An 18,908-nucleotide genomic window follows, 5' to 3' on the forward strand; every position below is an offset into this window, starting at 1 on the left:
GGTCCGAGGAGAGCTGAGTAGACCCGAGGGTACCCGGCGGGGCTCCCGGGGACGGGGTGCAGGACTCGGGGTGCTCGGCCCGGGGGACCGGGGCGGCAGCTCACCTGCGCGGAGGGGCGGCGGCTCCTCGCACTCGGGGCTCATCGGGGCGCCCCCCCCGCCCCGCCGCTGGCGGCTCCGGCCCCGTTCAGGGCCCGGTACGTGGGGGCGGGGGGCGGCGGGGTCTCGCGCACGCGCCCTCGGGCCTCCGGGGGGGCCCTCGCGCGCCGAGGTCCGGAGTTCGGGGGTCCGCGCCGGCGGCTGGCTGCGGGCCGGGGTGCAGGGGTGCGGTCGGCGGGGTCGCGAGGCCCGCGCAGGCTCTCAGCCGGGAAGCCGCCCGGGTCTCCCGAGCCCAGCGCCCCGCGGCAGAGCCGGGCCGGTCGGGAAGACGTCCTCCGCGCAGGCCGCAGTGCTGAGCGGCGGCCGACGGAGCCCGAGGCCCGCTTCCTCCACCGCCTCTTCCTCACACCGGCGGCGTCTCCCGGCTTTGCAGTCAGCTCAGGGCCTCCGACGCCCGGCTCCGTCCGCCACGATCCCACAATCCCCCCCGCGCAGGGGCACGCAGGAGACCCCGCCCTCCCGCGGCCGTCGGGGTGAGCGGGGAGGCCGCGCGCCGGGGCGGCAGTGCGCGTGCGCGTGCGGCCCGGCCTCTCTTGCCCCCGCCCACCTAGACCAGCCCCGCCTCGGATGCGCCTGCGCCGCTTGGTGCCAACGGTCTCTCCCAGAATAAACCCTGGCAACCCAACGCGCAGGCGCCAAAGCACACCCAGCATGCTCTACGACTCCGTTCCAAAACCAGAGGAAATCCGGCTCCAGGATTTCTCTTCCCCCTCGCCTCAGGTGGAAGCCGGTCTCTATTCTTGCTCCCTCCATTCATATTCCTTTCTAGGCTCGGGGTCCGGCGTCTGGGGAATTCTTGCGGGGGTCCCGCCCGGTTTCTTTTTTCTTTTTTAAAGACAATATCTTTTTTTTATTGACTTCAGAGAGGAAGGGAGAGAGAGGGAGAGAGAAACATCAATGATGAGAATCATTGATTGGCTGCATCCTGCACGCCCCCTACTGGGGGGGATGGAGCCCGCAACCAGGGCATGTGCCCTTGGCCGGAATCGAACCTGGGACCCTGGAGTCCGCAGGCTGATGCTCTATCCACTGAGCCAAACCAGCCGGGGCCGCAGGTTTATTTTTCTATTTCCCCAACGCCTTCTCTGCCTGTGGGCTGACTTCAGTCCCACCACCAGGCATTCGTCCCGGCCACACCTTCATTGCCGCACAAAAAAATCCTCTAACAGCATCGACTGGAAAGGTTCTCCCAGACCTTGTGTCAATGCTCACCAGGGTCCCATCTGGCTCTGAGCCTCAGTTTCCCCAACTTTCATAGCCACGCCTTGCCCATGTTGCAGGCCCACTGCAAGGGTAAGAAGAGTAAATTTGTGTAAGGCCTCAACTTTTATTTATTTTTAAAAAATATATTTTGATTTCAGAGAGGGAGAGAAACATCAATGATAAGAATCATTGATTGGCTGCCTCCTGCACGCCCCACAATGTGGATGGAGCCCAATGCCCAGGCATGTGGCCTGACTGGGAATCGAACTGTGACCTCCTGGTTCATAGGTGGCTGCTCAACCACTGAACCACACCCGCCAGGCTAAAACTTTTGTTTTTAGCCTGCAGAATGACCTTTTACAATTCAGTTACATTTTTTTTTAAATATCTTTATTGATTTCAGAGAAGAAGAGAGTGGGAGAGATAGAAACATCAATGATGAGAGAGAATCATTGATCGGCTGCCTCTTGCACGCCCCCTAGTGTGTGATCAAGCCCATAACCCCGGACACGTGCCCTTGACCGGAATCGAACCCAGGACTCTTCAGTCCGCAGACTGACGCTCTAGCCACTGAGCCACACCGGCCAGGGCTCAAGGACATTTACGAGTAATTGAGTCATGTTGAGAACGCTCTGCTGTTACATCTGTTAGCTTCTAATTGCCCTAATGGTTGTCATTTCCTTGCACTCACTGATTACCACATGTCCGTAATTAGATTTTTCCGCCATGCCTCGTCTGGTCCTTGCTATCTCCAGGGTGTCTGTTGCCATGGGGTGCTTTTGTGGTCCTTGCCTCAGGTGGGAATGTGGAGTGACAGACCACCGCCACCTCAGGGCATGGTCTGAGCTTGGAGCTGCAGGGGTGAAGTCAGAGGTCCGTGCTCGCTGTGACCGCGTGGACGAGGGGGTCGGATGCTGGGGTGGAGGAGCACAAGGCTATGGCCACATTCTGTGAGTGGCGTTGACAGGAACGGAGGTGGCACTTGACTTCCGATTCGTGGGTCCTGTAACCACCTTCCACTTATCCTGAATGTGGGAGGAGAGGTGAAAATAATGGGCCTCTCCAAAGTCCCAGGGGTGCCAGGAAATTGCATAGGAATTAGTCTGGCAACAGATGGGGCTAGGAAGCCAGTGTACAGGGCAGAGGAACCCGGTTTGGGGTGAGCCCAGGTCTGAATCCTGGCTGAGTGAACCTGGCCATGGACTAACCATCCTGGGCTCAGCTTCCACGTCTGAAAAATGGCAGCGGTCAGGGCTATATGTCGCTACCCGTGAAACCTCCTTTAATCTGAAAAGCAATTTATTAAAGGAGGCGAGGCAGTCCCTCCCCTCCCCTCCCCCAGCAAATCTGAGAAGGCTGGAGAGAAGAGAAGGCTCGGTGCTTTGCAGATGGGAAGGTACCCCACGCCCAGCCAGGGGCCTGTCCCGGGCGCACAGGCCAGCCTCCACCCTCTGGGCAGCGCCACCCGCTGTTGGCACACGTGCTCCCTCCCCCTTCTGTCAGTGGCTCCCCAGCAGGCCGCTGGGAGGGCTCTGATTGGTGGGGCTGCAGTCCCATGAGGTGGCTTGCCCAGGATACTGGGCAAGAAGAGAGCTTCAGCCTTGGGCCTGCAGTGTGAGAATCTACCGTGGGGGTTTCCCCATGTGAAGAAATCAGCCAGGATGGCGGCCGAGAGAAGGAGTGGGTGCGCCCCACACTCCCGAGAGGCTGGGAAAGGACAGGCGACAATGGCTCTGGGTTTCCGAGAGCAGCACTTTATTCCCAGGTCCCGCCCACTTCCGTCCCCTCGGTGGCTCCCCGGGAGCCCCACCTCCCCTCCCCAGGCACCCTCCAGGGGAGGTGACAGGCTGCTGCAAAGGAGGGAGAGCGACACCTTTATTGGAAGACAGTGTGGGTGCTATGGGGGTGGAGTGAGAGCATGGGGGGGGGGTCTGAGGGGCCCGTGCCTTTCCCAGGGCCCCTCCAGGGCGCTGAGCAGAGACGGGCTGGCACGGCGGTGGCCCGGCACCAGCAGGCCCTGCTCTCCCTTGGGAGAGGGCCCCGTGGCCGGGAGGCGAGAGGCCTAGGGTTCCCACGGAGAGGGGGCCGGAAGCCGCCGGGTTCACCGATCCATGCTGTCGTCCGTGGGGCTGGAGAAGCAGGTCTGCAGCAGCTTTTCGCAGAACTCCAGCTCCTCCTGGATCAGGGGCAAGAGCGGGCGCCCTGAGTGCGAGGCCGGGCCCTGCCTCTAAAGCCCCCACCCAAGACCGCTCCTCTTCGCTGCTCGGCCCCTGCCGGCCAAGCCTCCCGGCTTCTCTGACCTCTGCTCAGATCCACGCTCCCTCTTTCTCTTCTCACCCACGTCTGGACTCCTGAACTGGACCCCAAGGTCTCCAGCCTCTGGTCACCCCCACTGGTCTGTCCTCACATGAGCTCACTCAGGCTCTAACTCCCTGACACCACTCACCCCACTCATCCCACTGAAAACCCCTCCCCGGATACAGACTCCAGAAGCCGGGAAAGCAAGCACGGAAGCGCTGGACGCAGAAACATACAAGGTGTCTGCCCGGAGCGAGATGCCGGAAACAGAGAGGAAGGAGAACCAAGTTGGTGGTAAAAATAATTGCGACTCATCACGCGGGGATAACGTGGTTACGGATGTGCATGAGCAGTTAACAAGAAAGGAAAAAGCCAGAACCGGTGTGGCTCAGTGGATAGAGCTTTGGCCTGCGGACTGAAGGGTCCCAGGTTCGATTCTGGTCAAGGGCATGTACCTTGGTTGCGGGCACATCCCCAGTAGGGAGTGTGCAGGAGGCAGCTGATCAATGTTTCTCTCTCATTGATGTTTCTAACTCTCTGTCTCTCTCCCTTCCTCTCTGTAAAAAATCAGTAAAAAATATATAAAAGGCGAAACCGGTTTGGCTCAGTGGATGGAGCATCGGCCTGCGGACTGGGGGGTCCCAGGTTCGATTCTGGTCAAGGGCATGTACCTTGGTTGCGAGCACATCCCCAGTAGGGAGTGTGCAGGAGGCAGCTGATCGATGTTTCTCTCTCATCGATGTTTCTAACTCTCTGTCTCTCTCCCTTCCTCTCTGTAAAAAATCAATGAAATATATTTAAAAAAAAAAATAGAAGGAAAAAGATGCCCAACTTCACTTGGGAGAAACGCAAATGGCAGCTGGATCCACCCATCAGCTTGGAAAAAGGCCCAATGGTTTGGGGCGAGCCTGGCCAGGCCGCTGGGGACCCTTGTGGCTGCACACGGACCAGTGCAACCTCCAGGGAGAGCAACTGGGCAGCCCTGTAACCTCACCTTTTGTTGTTGTTAGTCCTCACCTGAGGGTATTTTCCCATTGATTTTTAGAGAAAACGGAAGGGAGAGGAGAGACAGAGAGAGAGAGAAACATTGAGGTGAAAGACAGACATCGACTGGTTGCCTCCACAGAGCCAGGGTTCGAGCCTGCAGCTGAGGTGGGTGCCTTTGGATCGGAATTGAATTTGGGAACCTGCAGTCCACAGGCCGATGACCTAGCCACTGAGCCGAACTGGCTAGAGCGTAACTTGACCTGTATGGCACTTTAAGTCAGCCTCTCCCTTCCTAGAACTTTGTTCTGTAGACATACACATAGGAAGAGGTTCTGTCAGCAGTGTTAGTGCTCAGTGTGGAAACATGTCCGTCCAGCAGGGCAGCGACAGGAGGAGAGGGAAGAGTGTGCGCCCGAGACGCCAGGAGAGGGCGAGGCCAGAGGACACGGCGCTCAGACAGGCTCGGTGGGCGGCACGCGGGGAAGGAGGAGAAGTCACAGGCACGTGTGCTGGTCTGTGCACAGAGCACCCCGGAAGCCACAGGCACGCGAGAGGTGGGGAGCTCGGGACAGGCTGTGCTCACCGCTTATCTGCGGCTCGTTATCCGGCTCGTTATCGATGTAAATACCTGAGCTACTAACCACGTGTTACTTACTATCCATACAATTAACTATCTAATGAGCTACCGCTGATTTCTTATCTATTTCACTGGCTCCTGAGCTTGATCACTGTTATCTAATATCTAAGGAGTTCTTTTTTTCTTTTTTTTAATATATTTCATTGATTTTTTACAGAGAGGAAGGGAGAGAGATAGAGAGTTAGAAACATCGATGAGAGAGAAGCATCGATCAACTGCCTCCTGCACATCTCCCACTGGGGACGTGCCCGCAACCCAGGTACATGCCCTTGACCGGAATCGAACCTGGGACCTTTCAGTCCGCAGGCCGACGCTCTATCCACTGAGCCAAACCGGTTTCGGCTCTAAGGAGTTCTTTACCATGTACTTGTTCCTTACCTATTTAATTCAAGATGTAATTGCCTGCTATTTATCACTTACGTACTTATTGATCTAATATTTAATTATTAAATACTTGAATGCAATGTAAATAATGTGGATAGTGATTAAATGAATGTGTCAGCCCTTTAAGAAACTCCAGAGTCCCTCCTGCTCCCTGGGCCAGTGTGAGGCACACGGGAGGTGGCAGGGGTGTTGGCTGCACAGGTGATGGGAGAGACGTGAATGAACATGAACAGCGTGGAGAACAGACCCGGAGGGCGGAGGGCGAGGGCGGAGGGCGGCCCACCTGGTACTCCTCGTGCTGCTGCAGCAGCTGGCAGCGGTGCCGGAGCAGCTCCTCCAGGCCCAGCTCCGGCTCCCGGCACTCCCGCACGCCCTGGGGGAAGTCTGTCACCAGGCTGCGGGCACAGGAGAGCAGTGCTTGGCACCTCCCTCCACACACACACACCCTGGCGGCCAGGGAAAGACGGCGCCCCACACCGAGCCCCAGTTTCCCCTGCTGCAAAGCGGATCTCATGGGACTTGCACAAAACAGGGCACTGAGCACAGGGCCTGCTCGGCTGCCCCATCCTGCCATTTTCAGACGCTGATTCACTTGGACCGTGGTGGGTGGGGGATGAAAGAGAGCCGCCCCCCCTCCCCTCCTCCCGTGGGCTGCTGCGTCACTCCCCTTACAGGTGAGGAAACAGGCTCGGAGGGGGCCCGCACTCCCCAGGAGAAGCCCACACTCCTGGGGCCCCGGAAAAAGGAGGCCGGAGCCCAGTGGTGCATTCTGGGACGGGGCACCCGCCCCGGCAGGTGCTCCCTCGGGCCCGCGCACCTGCACAGCGCTCCAAGCACGTGCTCGTGGAAGGGGCTGTGTTCTGTCCGGACGAGGGCCACCAGCTGCTGGACCATCCCCATGGAGCACAGCGTCCCTGGGGGAAGGACTCGGGGTCAGAGGGCGCCCCCCCCCTGTGCACTCCCTGCCCCCCCCACCCCCCAGGACCATCCCAGCCCCTGCCCCGGCCACCCCACCTTTGTGTTCTGGGTGGCCCACCAGCAGGTTCTGCAGCAGGAAGGCTGACTTGACCTTGAGCTTTTGCACCTGCTGCTGCATGGCCCGCATCAACACCGAGAAGCCGTCCAGCCGGAGGAACTGCAGCAACCCAGCCTCCTGCTCCCGGACGAGGCCTGGGGAGGGGAGAGAGGATGGGCCTCGAAGTCACAGTGACCATCGTCGCCACCATCACCAACATCACCACTATCACCACCATCACCACCATCACCACCATCACCATCACCATCATCACCATCATCACCAACATCACCATCACCACCACCATCACCACCATCACCACCACCATCACCACCACCACCATCACCATCACCATCACCACCACCACCACCATCACCACCATCACCATCACCAACATCACCATCACCACCATCACCATCACCAACATCACCATCACCACCATCACCACCATCACCACCATCACCATCACCATCACCACCATCACCATCACCATCACCATCACCACCATCACCACTATCACCACCATCACCACCATCACCAACATCACCATCACCAACATCACCAACATCACCATCACCATCACCACCATCACCATCACCACCATCACCATCACCATCACCAACATCACCATCACCACCATCACCATCACCACCATCACCACCATCACCATCACCAACATCACCATCACCACCATCACCATCACCAACATCACCATCATCACCATCACCATCACCACCATCACCATCACCATCACCACCATCACCATCACCACCATCACCACTATCACCACCATCACCATCACCAACATCACCTTCACCATCACCATCACCAACATCACCATCATCACCACCACCACCATCACCATCACCACCATCACCATCACCATCACCACCATCATCACCATCATCATTGCCACCATCACCAACATCACCACCATCATCACCACCATCACCATCATCACCATCATCATCGCCACCATCACCAACATCACCACCATCATCACCACCATCACCATCATCATCACTACCAACATCACCATCATCATCACCACCATCACCATCACCAACATCACCACCATCACCATCACCAACATCACCATCACCACCATCACCATCACCAACATCACCATCACCACCATCACCATCACCATCACCACCATCACCATCACCATCACCACCATCACCACCATCACCACCAACATCACCTTCACCATCACCATCACCAACATCACCATCATCGCCACCATCACCAACATCACCATCACCATCACCAACATCACCACTATCATCACCATCATCACCACCACCACCATCACCATCATCATCGCCACCATCACCAACATCACCATCACCAACATCATCACTATCACCACCACCATCACCACCATCACCACCACCATCATCACCAACATCACCATCACCAACATCACCACTATCATCACCATCATCACCACCACCACCATCACCATCATCATCGCCACCATCACCAACATCACCATCACCAACATCATCACTATCACCACCACCATCACCACCATCACCACCATCACCACCACCATCATCACCAACATCACCATCACCAACATCACCATCACCATCATCACCACCACCACCACCATCACCATCATCACCACCACCACCATCATCACCACCATCACCATCATCACTATCATCACCATCATCACCATCATCACCACCATCACCATCATCACCAACATCACCACCATCATCACCACCACCACCATCATCACCACCACCACCACCATCATCACTATCATCACCATCATCACCACCATCATCACCACCACCACCATCACCACCACCACCACCACCACCACCACCACCATCATCACTATCATCACCATCACCACCACCATCACCACCATCACCACTATCACCAACATCACCACCACCATCATCACCATCATCATCGCCATCATCAATTTTTATGGGCCTGTGCGTCACAAGCATTATCTTTTCTTAAAGGTATATATATTTTTAAATCTATTTTTATTGATTTCAGAGGAAGGGAGAGGGAGAGAGAGAAACATCAACGATGAGAGAGAATCACTGATTGGCTGCCTCCTGAACACCCCCCACTAGGGATCAAACCCAAAACCTGGGCATGTGCTCTGACCATGAATCAACTATGACTCCTGGTTCATAGGTCGATGCTCAACCATGGAACCACGTTGGCGGGGCTTAAAGATGTATTTTCACTGATATAATTAAGCCATTTAAAGAAAATTGTCCATCTGTCCCCTACCAGGCTCTGGTCTTGATACTTCCAGGGCACCAAGTCCCTCTGTCAGCCCTTCCCCGCGGAGCTGCCCTGGGCCGGTCTGTCCATCTGTCTCCCTATTTTTGGATGTGACTTTCCAAATGCCGTTTCCTCCGAGACTCCTTCCCTCGCCCTCACCAGAACTCCTCCCTCCCTCCCAGAATCTCCTATCCACGCCTCCCCCACCTTATCCCAGGGAACATAATTGGTCTCTGTCCTCCACTCCTGACACTGAGTCCCCAACTCCCTTGGAATTTCCTGGTGATAGGAGCATCTTTTCTTCTTTTTAAATGTTTTTTAAAATTGACATTAGAGAGAGAGAAAGAAACATCAGTGTGAGAGATGCATCGATGGGCTGCCTCCCTCATGCACCCTGACAGGGATGAACCCACAACCTAGGTATGTGTCCTGACGGGGAATCGAACCCACAACCTTCTGGTACATGGGACAACGCTCCAACCAATGAGCCACCCCAGCCAGGCGAGCATCCTTCTTCTAATGATGTGGCTCTGGGTGGGCTCCAGGATGAGGACGGGTCCCCAGAAAGACCCATCCACACGAGAAACTGAAACCAGCCCCGCCCACAAGCTCCAGCGAGAGGACCATCAACAGGCGGAGGCTGAGAACCCGATGGCACCGTCACTTAAGCTGAGTGACAGCCCTGGGTCCCTAGGACCTGGCTCTCCGACCGGCAGGAGGTCGGCAAACTCACCACCCTGTTCCCAGCACCCAGCACCCGTCACAGACCCTGACAGGTACCGGGGAGGCCCCGCTGCCTCTGCCCCCAGCACATCCCTACAGGGCCCGCCTCCCGGGCCAGCTCCAGGCCGTGGGGACCCAGGCCCCGCCCCCGCAGCCCGGACACTCACAGGAGATGGCGAAGAGGGCCTTGACGCGCACCGAGTCGCAGGGGTCCCGGTCGAGCAGCCGCAGCAGCTTGCGCAGGGCGCCCAGGCCCAGCACCTGCTCCTGGATGGCCGCCACGTTCTGGCTGCACGTGCCGATGAGCTGGGCCGCCCGCCACCGCAGCCCCGCCGGCCCCGCCTCCAGGTACCGGCCCACCAGCAGGTGCATGCCCGACAGCTGGCAGAAGTCTGTGCCGCAGAGAGGGGGGGGGGGGAGCCAGTGTTACGGCTGAGCTGTGCCAAACCCATTCCTTGAAGCCCCCCCCCCCCCCAGTGCCTCAGAATGTGCTGTATGTGGAGATGGGGCCTAAGATAGGTGCGTAAGGTGACATGACATCACCGGATTGGCCCCACATGGCTGGTGCCCTGACAAGAACAGGACACGGGTACCCCAGGGGGGGACCATGTGAGGACACGGGAGGGGACAGCCATGTGAAAGCCACGGAGAGGGGCCTCCGAAGCAGCCAGCCTGCCCACACCTTGATCTGCACTTGCAGCCTCCAGGCTGTGAGATGCATGTCTGCTGTTCAATTTCTCTTTAAATATATTTTTATTGATTTCAGAGAGGGAGGGAGAGAGGGAGGGAGGGAGGGAGAGAAACATCAATGATGAGAGAGAATCACTGATCGGCTGCCTCCTGAACACCCCCTACTGGGGATCGAGCCTGCAACCCGGGCATATGCCAACTGGGAACTGAACCCTGACCTCCTGGTTCACAGGTCGACGCTCAACCACTGAGCCACGCCTGCCGGGCCACGTCTGCTGTTTAAACTGCCCAGCCCATGGCCCTTTGTTATGGCAGCCAGAGCAAACCAGCGCTCCAGGTGAGGCCGGAGGGGCAGGCCGCTCCCTGGGACCTGCCGACCTGTCCTGGCTCTCTCCAGCACCAGCGGGGTCCCTCCCAGGTCGCTGTGTCGCCACAAAATCAGCATGTGGGAGTTAGGTCCCAGGCTCCAGCCCGCGAAATGCCAGCGCTGACCCCCACACACCCGACAACCAGCACAGCGCCTGGGGGAGAACCACACACAGGCTGGGGTCGGCAAGCCACGTTTGTGTAGATCAGGTGGTACTGGGGAGAGAGTTACCCAGAGTCACCAATGGCCACTCCTAGGAATACCCCCAGGCCTCGAGCGCGGGGCTCAGGCAGAAACTCGGACCCCCGCGTCCACAGCAGCAGAATTCACAACAGCCAAAGGGGACACGCCCCAGGCGCCCGCAGCCGGCGCTCTCCATCCACACCATGGGCACCAGCCGCCCAAAGGAATCAAGTTCGAGGTCGGCGGCAACCTGGGAGGACCCTGAACACCTCACACTGGGTGGGGAAGGCCACGTACACCACGAGCCGCAGCCCAGCCGCACACGCGCTGAGGAGGCCAGGCAGGAGGGGGACCGGAGGCAGCGGGCGGCACCGGCGGCTGGGGGCGGGCGGGGGGGGGGGGGGGGGAGTTGAGGGGATGGGGGTGTACCTGCGGCGTTGTCCATGTTCTCACACAGGTCAGCCAGCAGCTCCAGGGCCCCCTCGCGCTCCTGCTGGTCGACGGCCAGCTCAGCCTCGCCGGCCGCGGGGGGTGTGGGCTGGGACAGCACTCGGAGGCAGTTCTTCATCTGCTCCACCTCCTCCCGCTGGCCCCGGCAGGCGGCCGACATGGCCTCCTGCAGCCACTGGCGCCTCTGGGGGACAAGGTGGGTGAATTCATCAATAAGCTCATTCAGGAATATCGGTCATTGACAATGACTGCCAACATCGGAGCGCCGACAGTTCCTTCAATCAACACGATCCACGGAGCTTCGTTTCTACTGACAGACGTGTCTAGACACGAGATCTACAGAGAGACGGGCTGTGGGGTGGGGGGCAGAGGAGGCAGGGCTCCCGGTGTCTGCCTGACTCCCTAGAAGGAGATGGCAGGGCAGCAGGTGTAGGACAGAAGATTAGAACTTGGCTTTTTGTTTTTTTACATATTTCTTTATTGATTCCAGAGAGCAGAAGGGAGGAGAGAGACAGAGAAACATCAATAATGCGAGAGAATCATGGATCAGCTGCCTCCTGACGCCCCACATTGGGGATTGAGCCCGCAACCTGGACAGGTGCCCTGACTGGGAATCGAACCGTGACCTCCTGGTTCATAGGTCAACACACAACCATTGAGCCAGACCGTCTGAGCTGTTTGTTTCTTGAGAGAGGGAGAGGGAGAGAAACAATGGCTTCTTGTTCCACCCATCCATGCATTCATTGGTTGATTCTTGTATGCACCCTAACCTGGGATCGAACCCGCAACCCTGGTGCATCAGGATGATGCTCTAACCCACTTAGCACCTGCCCAGGGCCTAGAGCCCGTTGTTAACATGTTACATTTGTGGGATCTATTACACGCCGAGGTGAAGTGCTGAGTAGGCTGCCTGGAGTTCAGAGGGAAGGCCCAGGCGACACCTGGGTTTGTCAGCCCTGGCCCTATTGACACCTCGAGCGGGACAGTCCGTGGTGGGGGCCATCTGCGCGCTGCCGGAGGTTGAGCAGCACCTCTGACCGCCCCCTGCGAGACGCCACAGCACCAGTCCCCCGCTTGCAACAACTTAGAACGATGTGTCCACACATTGCCAGTGTCGCCTGGTGGATACAACCACCACCAGGGGGCCTGCATGAGGCAGCCCATCAATGTTTCTCTTTCTCCTTTGCCTCCCTCTCTCTCCTAAAACAACAACAACAACAAAACACAGTAAAAATATATTTTAAAACAAATAATGGGGACCCGCTGGCGTGGCTCAGTGGTAGAGCCTCCGCTTATGAGCCAGGAGGTCACGGTTCGATTCCCAGTCAGGGCACATGCCCGGGTTTTGAGCTCGATTCCCTGTGTGGGGTGGGTAGGAAGGAGGCAGCCGATCAATAACTCCTCTTGATGTTTCTCTCTCTCTCTCCCTCTCCCTTCCTCTCTGAAATCAATAAAAAATATATATTTTAAGAAAATAAAAGATAACGAGAAAGAGGAAAGTCCTGGTGCCTCCACCATTCAGAGGCTGGAGAACATGGAAGAGCCGAGAGGAAATGGGGGGAAGGGCCAGTGGGGAGGAGGAGGGCCAGGACACTGTTGCTCCGGAAGCCAAGGGAAGAAAGAGATCGAGGAAGGGGGAGTAACCAATGCTGCTGTTCCATCCCATCCGGTGAGAGCCGAGAACTGGCCACTGGGGTTTTTTCTTTCTATTTCTCGGATGCACAGCGTTTGTGTTAACTGCTCGTACCTGTCTGAGGGCTCTGTAGACACAGCACTGGGTAAATGCGGGCAGGAGGCTAATCTTTCTGGGCCTGTTTCCCAGCTCATTGTCCTAAGGTTCAAAGACATCGAGGATGTCGCTGCATGAGCAGGAGTTTTTGTATACAGGGGGTATTGGGGGCTCGGCTCCAGATCACAGCAGTAAATCGAGTATCACAAGAAAGCCAGTCCTGATCTTTTTGCTGGTGGAGGATCTTGCCTTCAGTTTGTAAAAAGGACGACATCCGTGAGGCACAGTAAAAGGAGGTATGCCTGAACGGCAACCACCATCACTGACGAAATGTCATTATCGCCAATATTGCTATTACTCTCCAAAACAACCCACTTCACAGATGTGAACACGGGGGCACAGAAAGGCTGTGACTCGCCCAAGATCACACGTCAGCCATCTGCAAAGCCTGTGGTCAGACGGAAGCAGACAGTCGGTCCACAGAGCCTGGTGCTCTTTTTAAAAAAATATTAATTATTATTATTTTTTATTTTTAAAAAATATTTTTTTTATTGATTTCAGAAAGGAAGGAAGAGGGAGATAGAAACATCCACGATGAGAGAGGATCATGGATCGGTTGCCTCCCGCAAGTCCACCACTGGGGATCGAGCCCACAACCCGGGCATGTGCCCTTGACCAGAATCGAACCTGGGACCTTTCAGTTCGCAGGCCGATGCTCCATCCACTGAGGCAAACCGGCTAGGGCTAAAAAAATATTTATTATTATTATTATTATTATTATTATCTATTTTGGACAGAGAAAGGAGATAGAAGCATTGATGAGAGAGACATGCTGATGAGCTGCCTCCTGCAAGCCTCCCACCCGGGGATCAAGCCCACAACCCGGGCGTGTGCCTTGACCAGGAACAGGAAACAGGTGACCTCTGGGTGCCTGGGACCACCCTCAACCAGCTGACCACACCCGCTGGGAGCCCCAGCCGCCTGCAGGAGCGCTATGCAACTGCAACCTCAGAACCGCCCTGAGTGCCGTTACTCTTATCGTCCTCAACTTGCAAATGGGGACCTTGGGGCCCAGAGAGACTGCGTGATACCCCAAGGTCACACAGCTGGATACGGCGGAATCCAGCCTCGTCTGCTTTTCTTTCTCCCACGAGGCTATTCTACCTCCCAGCATGGGACCCCCGGGATCTGCCCCCCCACCCCCCCAGTTCTGAGATCTGACCTTCATCCCGGCTACAAGGACCCCATCTAGCACAAATATAGCCGACTGCGCCTTCACACCCGGGCTCCCGCACCGCCCCCCCCCACACACACACACATACACACCCCGGAAAACTCCAGCTCCCAGCCCCCCAGCCACGCTTCCCCAGATATAGCTGTCCCCACGCCCCTCCCCCCGCTTCTTGCACCCCACCCTTTACCTCCTCGCTCATGGGTTCCGGAGGGGGGTCCGGCTCGTCAGAGCCCGCAGTGATGGCCATCTGCAGCAGGCCTTGCAGGTTGCGCGGGTGCGGGGGGTGGCCCGAGCCCCCCGTGTTGGAGCCGCCGCCGCCGCCGCCGCCGGAGGAGCAGCCCTGGGAGGCTGGGGGCAGCGCCAGGGGGAGGCGGCTGCCCCCCGAGCCTTGGTCCGCCATGGGCTGCTTGTGGAGAAGGGGAGCGTGTGTTGCGGGGTCGGGGAGGGTCCTCGCGGAAGCAGCTCCGGTGTCCTGGAGGGTCGACTCCTGGGGGTCTGCTGAGAAGGTGGCGTTTTAGGGGAGCCCGGCGCCTCCCCATGGCACGGAGCCGCTCTGCCCACACCCACTTAACCACTGCCCGCTTCCTTTCCATCCTTCACACCAGCGGGACCCTTCCCCAAAGCCACTAGCCCCGCCTCCCTCCCTAGCAACAGGCCCCACCCACTCTCCTAGCAACCCCCTCCCCGATGTCCAGTGCGCGCGTCCCCGTCTCTTAGCAACGCCGCTGCCCCGCCTCCAAAGCAACCAGCTCCCCCTTGGGTCGTCCTATCAACGAATCTCCTCCCTCCTCTCCGAAGAGGGGAGCCAGAGCGGGGCGCGCCTCACCTCTCCGGGCCTCGAGTCGCCGCCGCTACTGAAGACAGAGTCGCCCGCACCTGACTCCCGTGGGCGCCGCCATCTTGACCGGAAATACGCAGGTCTCATCGGGGACATTTCCGGCGCACCCACCCAACTCCGTAGCTGGGGCGGCGGCGTTTGCTCGGCCCTGAAGCCCTACCCACCCGACCGGATACCGCTGTGGCCCCGCCCCTCGCACAGGCCCCGCCCCTCGCGGCCTCTCCCTCTAAGCCCCGCCCCGTCCCGCGTCCCGCCCCTTAGCGAGCCCCGTTTCTTCATCCTCCTGGCGAGATCCAGCCCTGCCCTGGTGTATGCCCCGCCCCTCCCAGGTCTGGCCCCGCCTCCAGGAGACCCCGCCCACACCCATGTTCCCGCCCGCTCCAACACGCTGCACCTCCCCACCACCTGAGGTCCCGCCCTTGTTCTAGGCCTTTCGGCCCCGCCCTTATCGTGGCCCCGCCCCTGCTCTGGCCCCGCCCCGCCCTTATCATTTGCAGGTTGAGCTGGTCCCTCACCTGCAGGCCTTTTCCCCTGCATCCGAGGCTCCACCCCACCATTTACTGGAGCCCTGCGTTCCGGTTACCCTAACATCTGGACCTAGGCAGCTTTTGACTCACCACTCCCCTTCTCTTGGCCTCAGTTTCCCCATCTACCCGTTCTCCACGCAGCAGCTCCTGTGCAGACCCTTTTTTAAAAAATATATATTTTATTGATTTTTTACAGAGAGGAAGGGAGAGGGATAGAGAGCCAGAAACATCGATGAGAGAGAAACATTGATCAGCCGCCTCCTGCACACTCCCTACTGGGGATGTGCCCGCAACCAAAGTACATGCCCTTGACCGGAATCGAACCTGGGAACCTTGAGTCTGCAGGCCGATGCTCTATCCACTGAGCCAAACTGGTTAGGGCAAAAATACATATATTTTTAAAAGGGTCTGGCCCTGACCAGTTTGGCTCAGTGGCTAGAGCGTCAGCCTGCAGACTCAAGGGTCCCAGGTTCGATTCCGGTCAAGGGCATGTACTTTGGTTGCGGGCACATCCCCAGTAGGGAGTGTGCAGGAGGCGGCTGATCAATGTTTCTCTCTCATCGATGTTTCGAACTCTCTATCCCTCTCCCTTCCTCTCTGTAAAAAATCAATAAAATATATTTAAATATATATATATATTTTTTTTATTGATTTCAGAGAGGAAAGAAGAGGGAGAGAGAAATAGAAACATCAACGATGAGAATCATTGATCGGCTGCCTCCTGCACGGCCCACACTGGGGATCAAGCCCACAACCCGGGCATGTGCTCTGACCGGGAATCAAACCCTGACCTCCTGGTTCATAGGTTGACGTTCAACCACTGAGCCATGCCGGCCTGGCATGTGCAGACCCTTCTTATCACCCCTCTCTACCCCGTAAAATTTTCCCTGGGTCCTGCCAGGTGCAGAGGAGGGGGATTCTTGAAGCAAAATGCCCAGGCAAGTTTGTCTAGGAAGCTCACAGCCTCCACGCACCAGATTCAGAGCTCTGGGCTGGGAACGAGCCCCTGCAGGCCTGGTCTGCAGAAGTGTTTGTTTGGGGCTGAGCTTAAGGAAACCTTAGTTCATCTCAAATGTATTGAGCTGCTGGGACTGGGGTGTGCGGGGCGATATTTTGGGCTGAGATGGGAAGAGAAACATATACTAGTAGGTCCTGTGTGAGCCTGAGTGTGTGTGTGTGTGTGTGTGTGTGTGTGTGTGTGTGTGTTTGTAGTAGGATAACTATCAGACATGGGTCTGGACCCATGGGCACCCTATTGTATTCCTTTCCTATGTCTGCTATTAACAAATCATTAAAAAACTTGGTGGCTTAAAACAACACAGATTTATTATTTTACTGTTCTGGAGATCACAAGTCCTAAATGGGTTTTTGGACTCGTCGACTTGCACTGGGCTAAAATCAAGGTGTCAGCTGGACTGTGTGACTTCTGGAGGCTCCAGGAGAGAACCTACCTTCTTGCCTTGTCCAGCTCGTGGAGGCCGCCTGCATTCCTTGGACTGTGGCCACATCCCTTCTGCTTCCCTGTCCCAGCTCCTGACTCCGAACCTCCCACCTCCCTCTCCTAAGGACTCTTGTGATTACATTTAGAGCCACTCAGATAAACTGGATCATCTTGACTCAAGTCCCATCTGCAAAGTCCCTTTTGCCCTGTAAGGTGATGTATTCACAGGTTCTGGGGGCCTACCATACCTACATACTACACCTATGCACAAGCCTATCTATAAATAATGTATATTTACATATAAAATTATACATCATACTATATAGTATATATGCACATGTAACTACATATAACATATTATATATATGAATATAGGTATAATATGATGGTGGCCTAAATGGTGGTCCCAGGTAGCATATAAAAGCCATAGCCTTGCCCTGACCGGTTTGGCTCAGTAGATAAAGCGTCGGCCTGCAGACTGAAGGGTCCCAGGTTCGATTCTGGTCAAGGGCATGTACCTTGGTTGCCGGCACATCTCCAGTAGGAGGTGTGCAGGAGGCAGCTGATCGATGTTTCTCTCTCATCTATGTTTCTAACTCTCTGTCCCTCTCTCTTCCTCTCTGTAAAAAAATCAATAAAATATATATATTTTTAAAAAGCCATAGCCTTGCTCAGGCTGAATGGCTCAGTTGGTTGGAGCGTGCCATATACCAAAAGGTTGCAGGTTCGATACTCAGTCAGGGTACATACCTAGGTTTTGGGTTCAAACCCCAGCCACGGTGCATTCGGGAGGCAACCAATAGATGCTTCTCTCTTGCATCAATGTTTCTCTCTCTCCCTCTCTCTCTGCCTTCCTCTCTCTCTAAAATAAACATATCCTCAGGTGAGGATTTTTTTTTTTTAAAGCCATAGTCTTTACAATGACCTTTCTTTGAAGATGTATTTTTTTACTTTTATTTTTTTATTGAATTTATTGGGATCATATTGGTTAACATGCACATATAGGTTTCCGGTTACAATGACCTCTAGGTAGGATAATCCTATAATTTTCCATTTAATGGCAAAGACACTTGAGAATGAAAGCAGGCCCTATTAATAATTACAGACTACCCGGAGTAAACAAGGACTTCTAAGGGCCCGAACGCCCTGCGTCTTCACCTCCTTTGGTGTCACCCCCACCCCCACGGCCCTCCAGCCACACTGGCCCCTTCCACGCTCCTACCGCCCGCCTGGCACAGTCCCACTCGGGGCCTTCGCGCTTCCTGTTTCCTGCCGGCACTGTATCTAAAATACCGCACTCCACAAACACTTCCGGTTCCCTTCCCTGCTTCAGTCTCCTCCTTAGCCCTGAGCGTGGCCATCGGATGGACCCTATATTCTGCTTGTTTATCTTGTTTTATCCTTTGCCTCAGCCACAGGGCCGGGCTCTTTCTCGGCCCCCACCACTTGCAAGCAAGCCTGGTGCTCGGGGAGGTCCACGGAATGCGGGTGCATGGCCAGGAGACTGCAGGCTCCCGGGTACACTCTGCAGGGGGTTTGGGGTTCCATGGATGCCTTGCACCTTGGAGCACCTGATATAGGGGAGTCCTGGCTGGCGTGCAAATCCAGCTGAACAGATCCACGGATGGGCTATTGTGGGGACGTACAATCCTATCCCGGCCCACATGAGGATCTAGGGGACCCTGTGGTGGGCACAGAGGATACATAGGGATCTAAAATACAACAACAACAACAACAACAAAGCCCCGACCGGTGTGGCTCAGTGGATAGAGCGTCGGCCTGAG

General features: G+C 56.5%; 1 protein-coding gene across 5 annotated transcripts; it reads right to left on the bottom strand.

Annotated features, from left to right (window-relative positions):
- Positions 1–1,757: 1,757 nt before the first annotated feature.
- On the bottom strand, positions 1,758–17,452 carry HSPBP1 (HSPA (Hsp70) binding protein 1). 5 transcript variants are annotated; one of them, XM_081107176.1, is made up of 10 exons: positions 17,135–17,452; positions 15,774–15,841; positions 15,145–15,217; positions 14,506–14,813; positions 11,335–11,539; positions 9,833–10,057; positions 6,683–6,838; positions 6,486–6,582; positions 5,952–6,063; positions 3,096–3,538 (listed from the first exon to the last, which is right to left on the bottom strand). In XM_081107176.1, exons 4-10 carry the CDS (start codon positions 14,716–14,718, stop codon positions 3,464–3,466), a joined length of 1,083 nt encoding a protein of 360 aa, XP_080963302.1. In that variant the 5' UTR covers positions 14,719–14,813; positions 15,145–15,217; positions 15,774–15,841; positions 17,135–17,452; the 3' UTR covers positions 3,096–3,463. The 5 variants fall into 5 exon arrangements, 2 of the variants coding, with proteins under 2 accessions (XP_080963303.1, XP_080963302.1); XM_081107177.1 differs by lacking the exons at positions 15,774–15,841; positions 17,135–17,452 and having other exon boundaries at positions 1,758–3,538; positions 14,506–14,816; positions 15,145–15,221; XR_013996859.1 differs by lacking the exons at positions 15,774–15,841; positions 17,135–17,452 and having other exon boundaries at positions 6,705–6,838; positions 15,145–15,235.
- Between the last annotated feature and the right edge of the window lie 1,456 nt (positions 17,453–18,908).

Source organism: Myotis nattereri (assembly GCF_964212035.1).
Source record: "Myotis nattereri genome assembly, chromosome: 15".
Taxonomy (NCBI): Eukaryota; Metazoa; Chordata; class Mammalia; order Chiroptera; family Vespertilionidae; genus Myotis; species Myotis nattereri.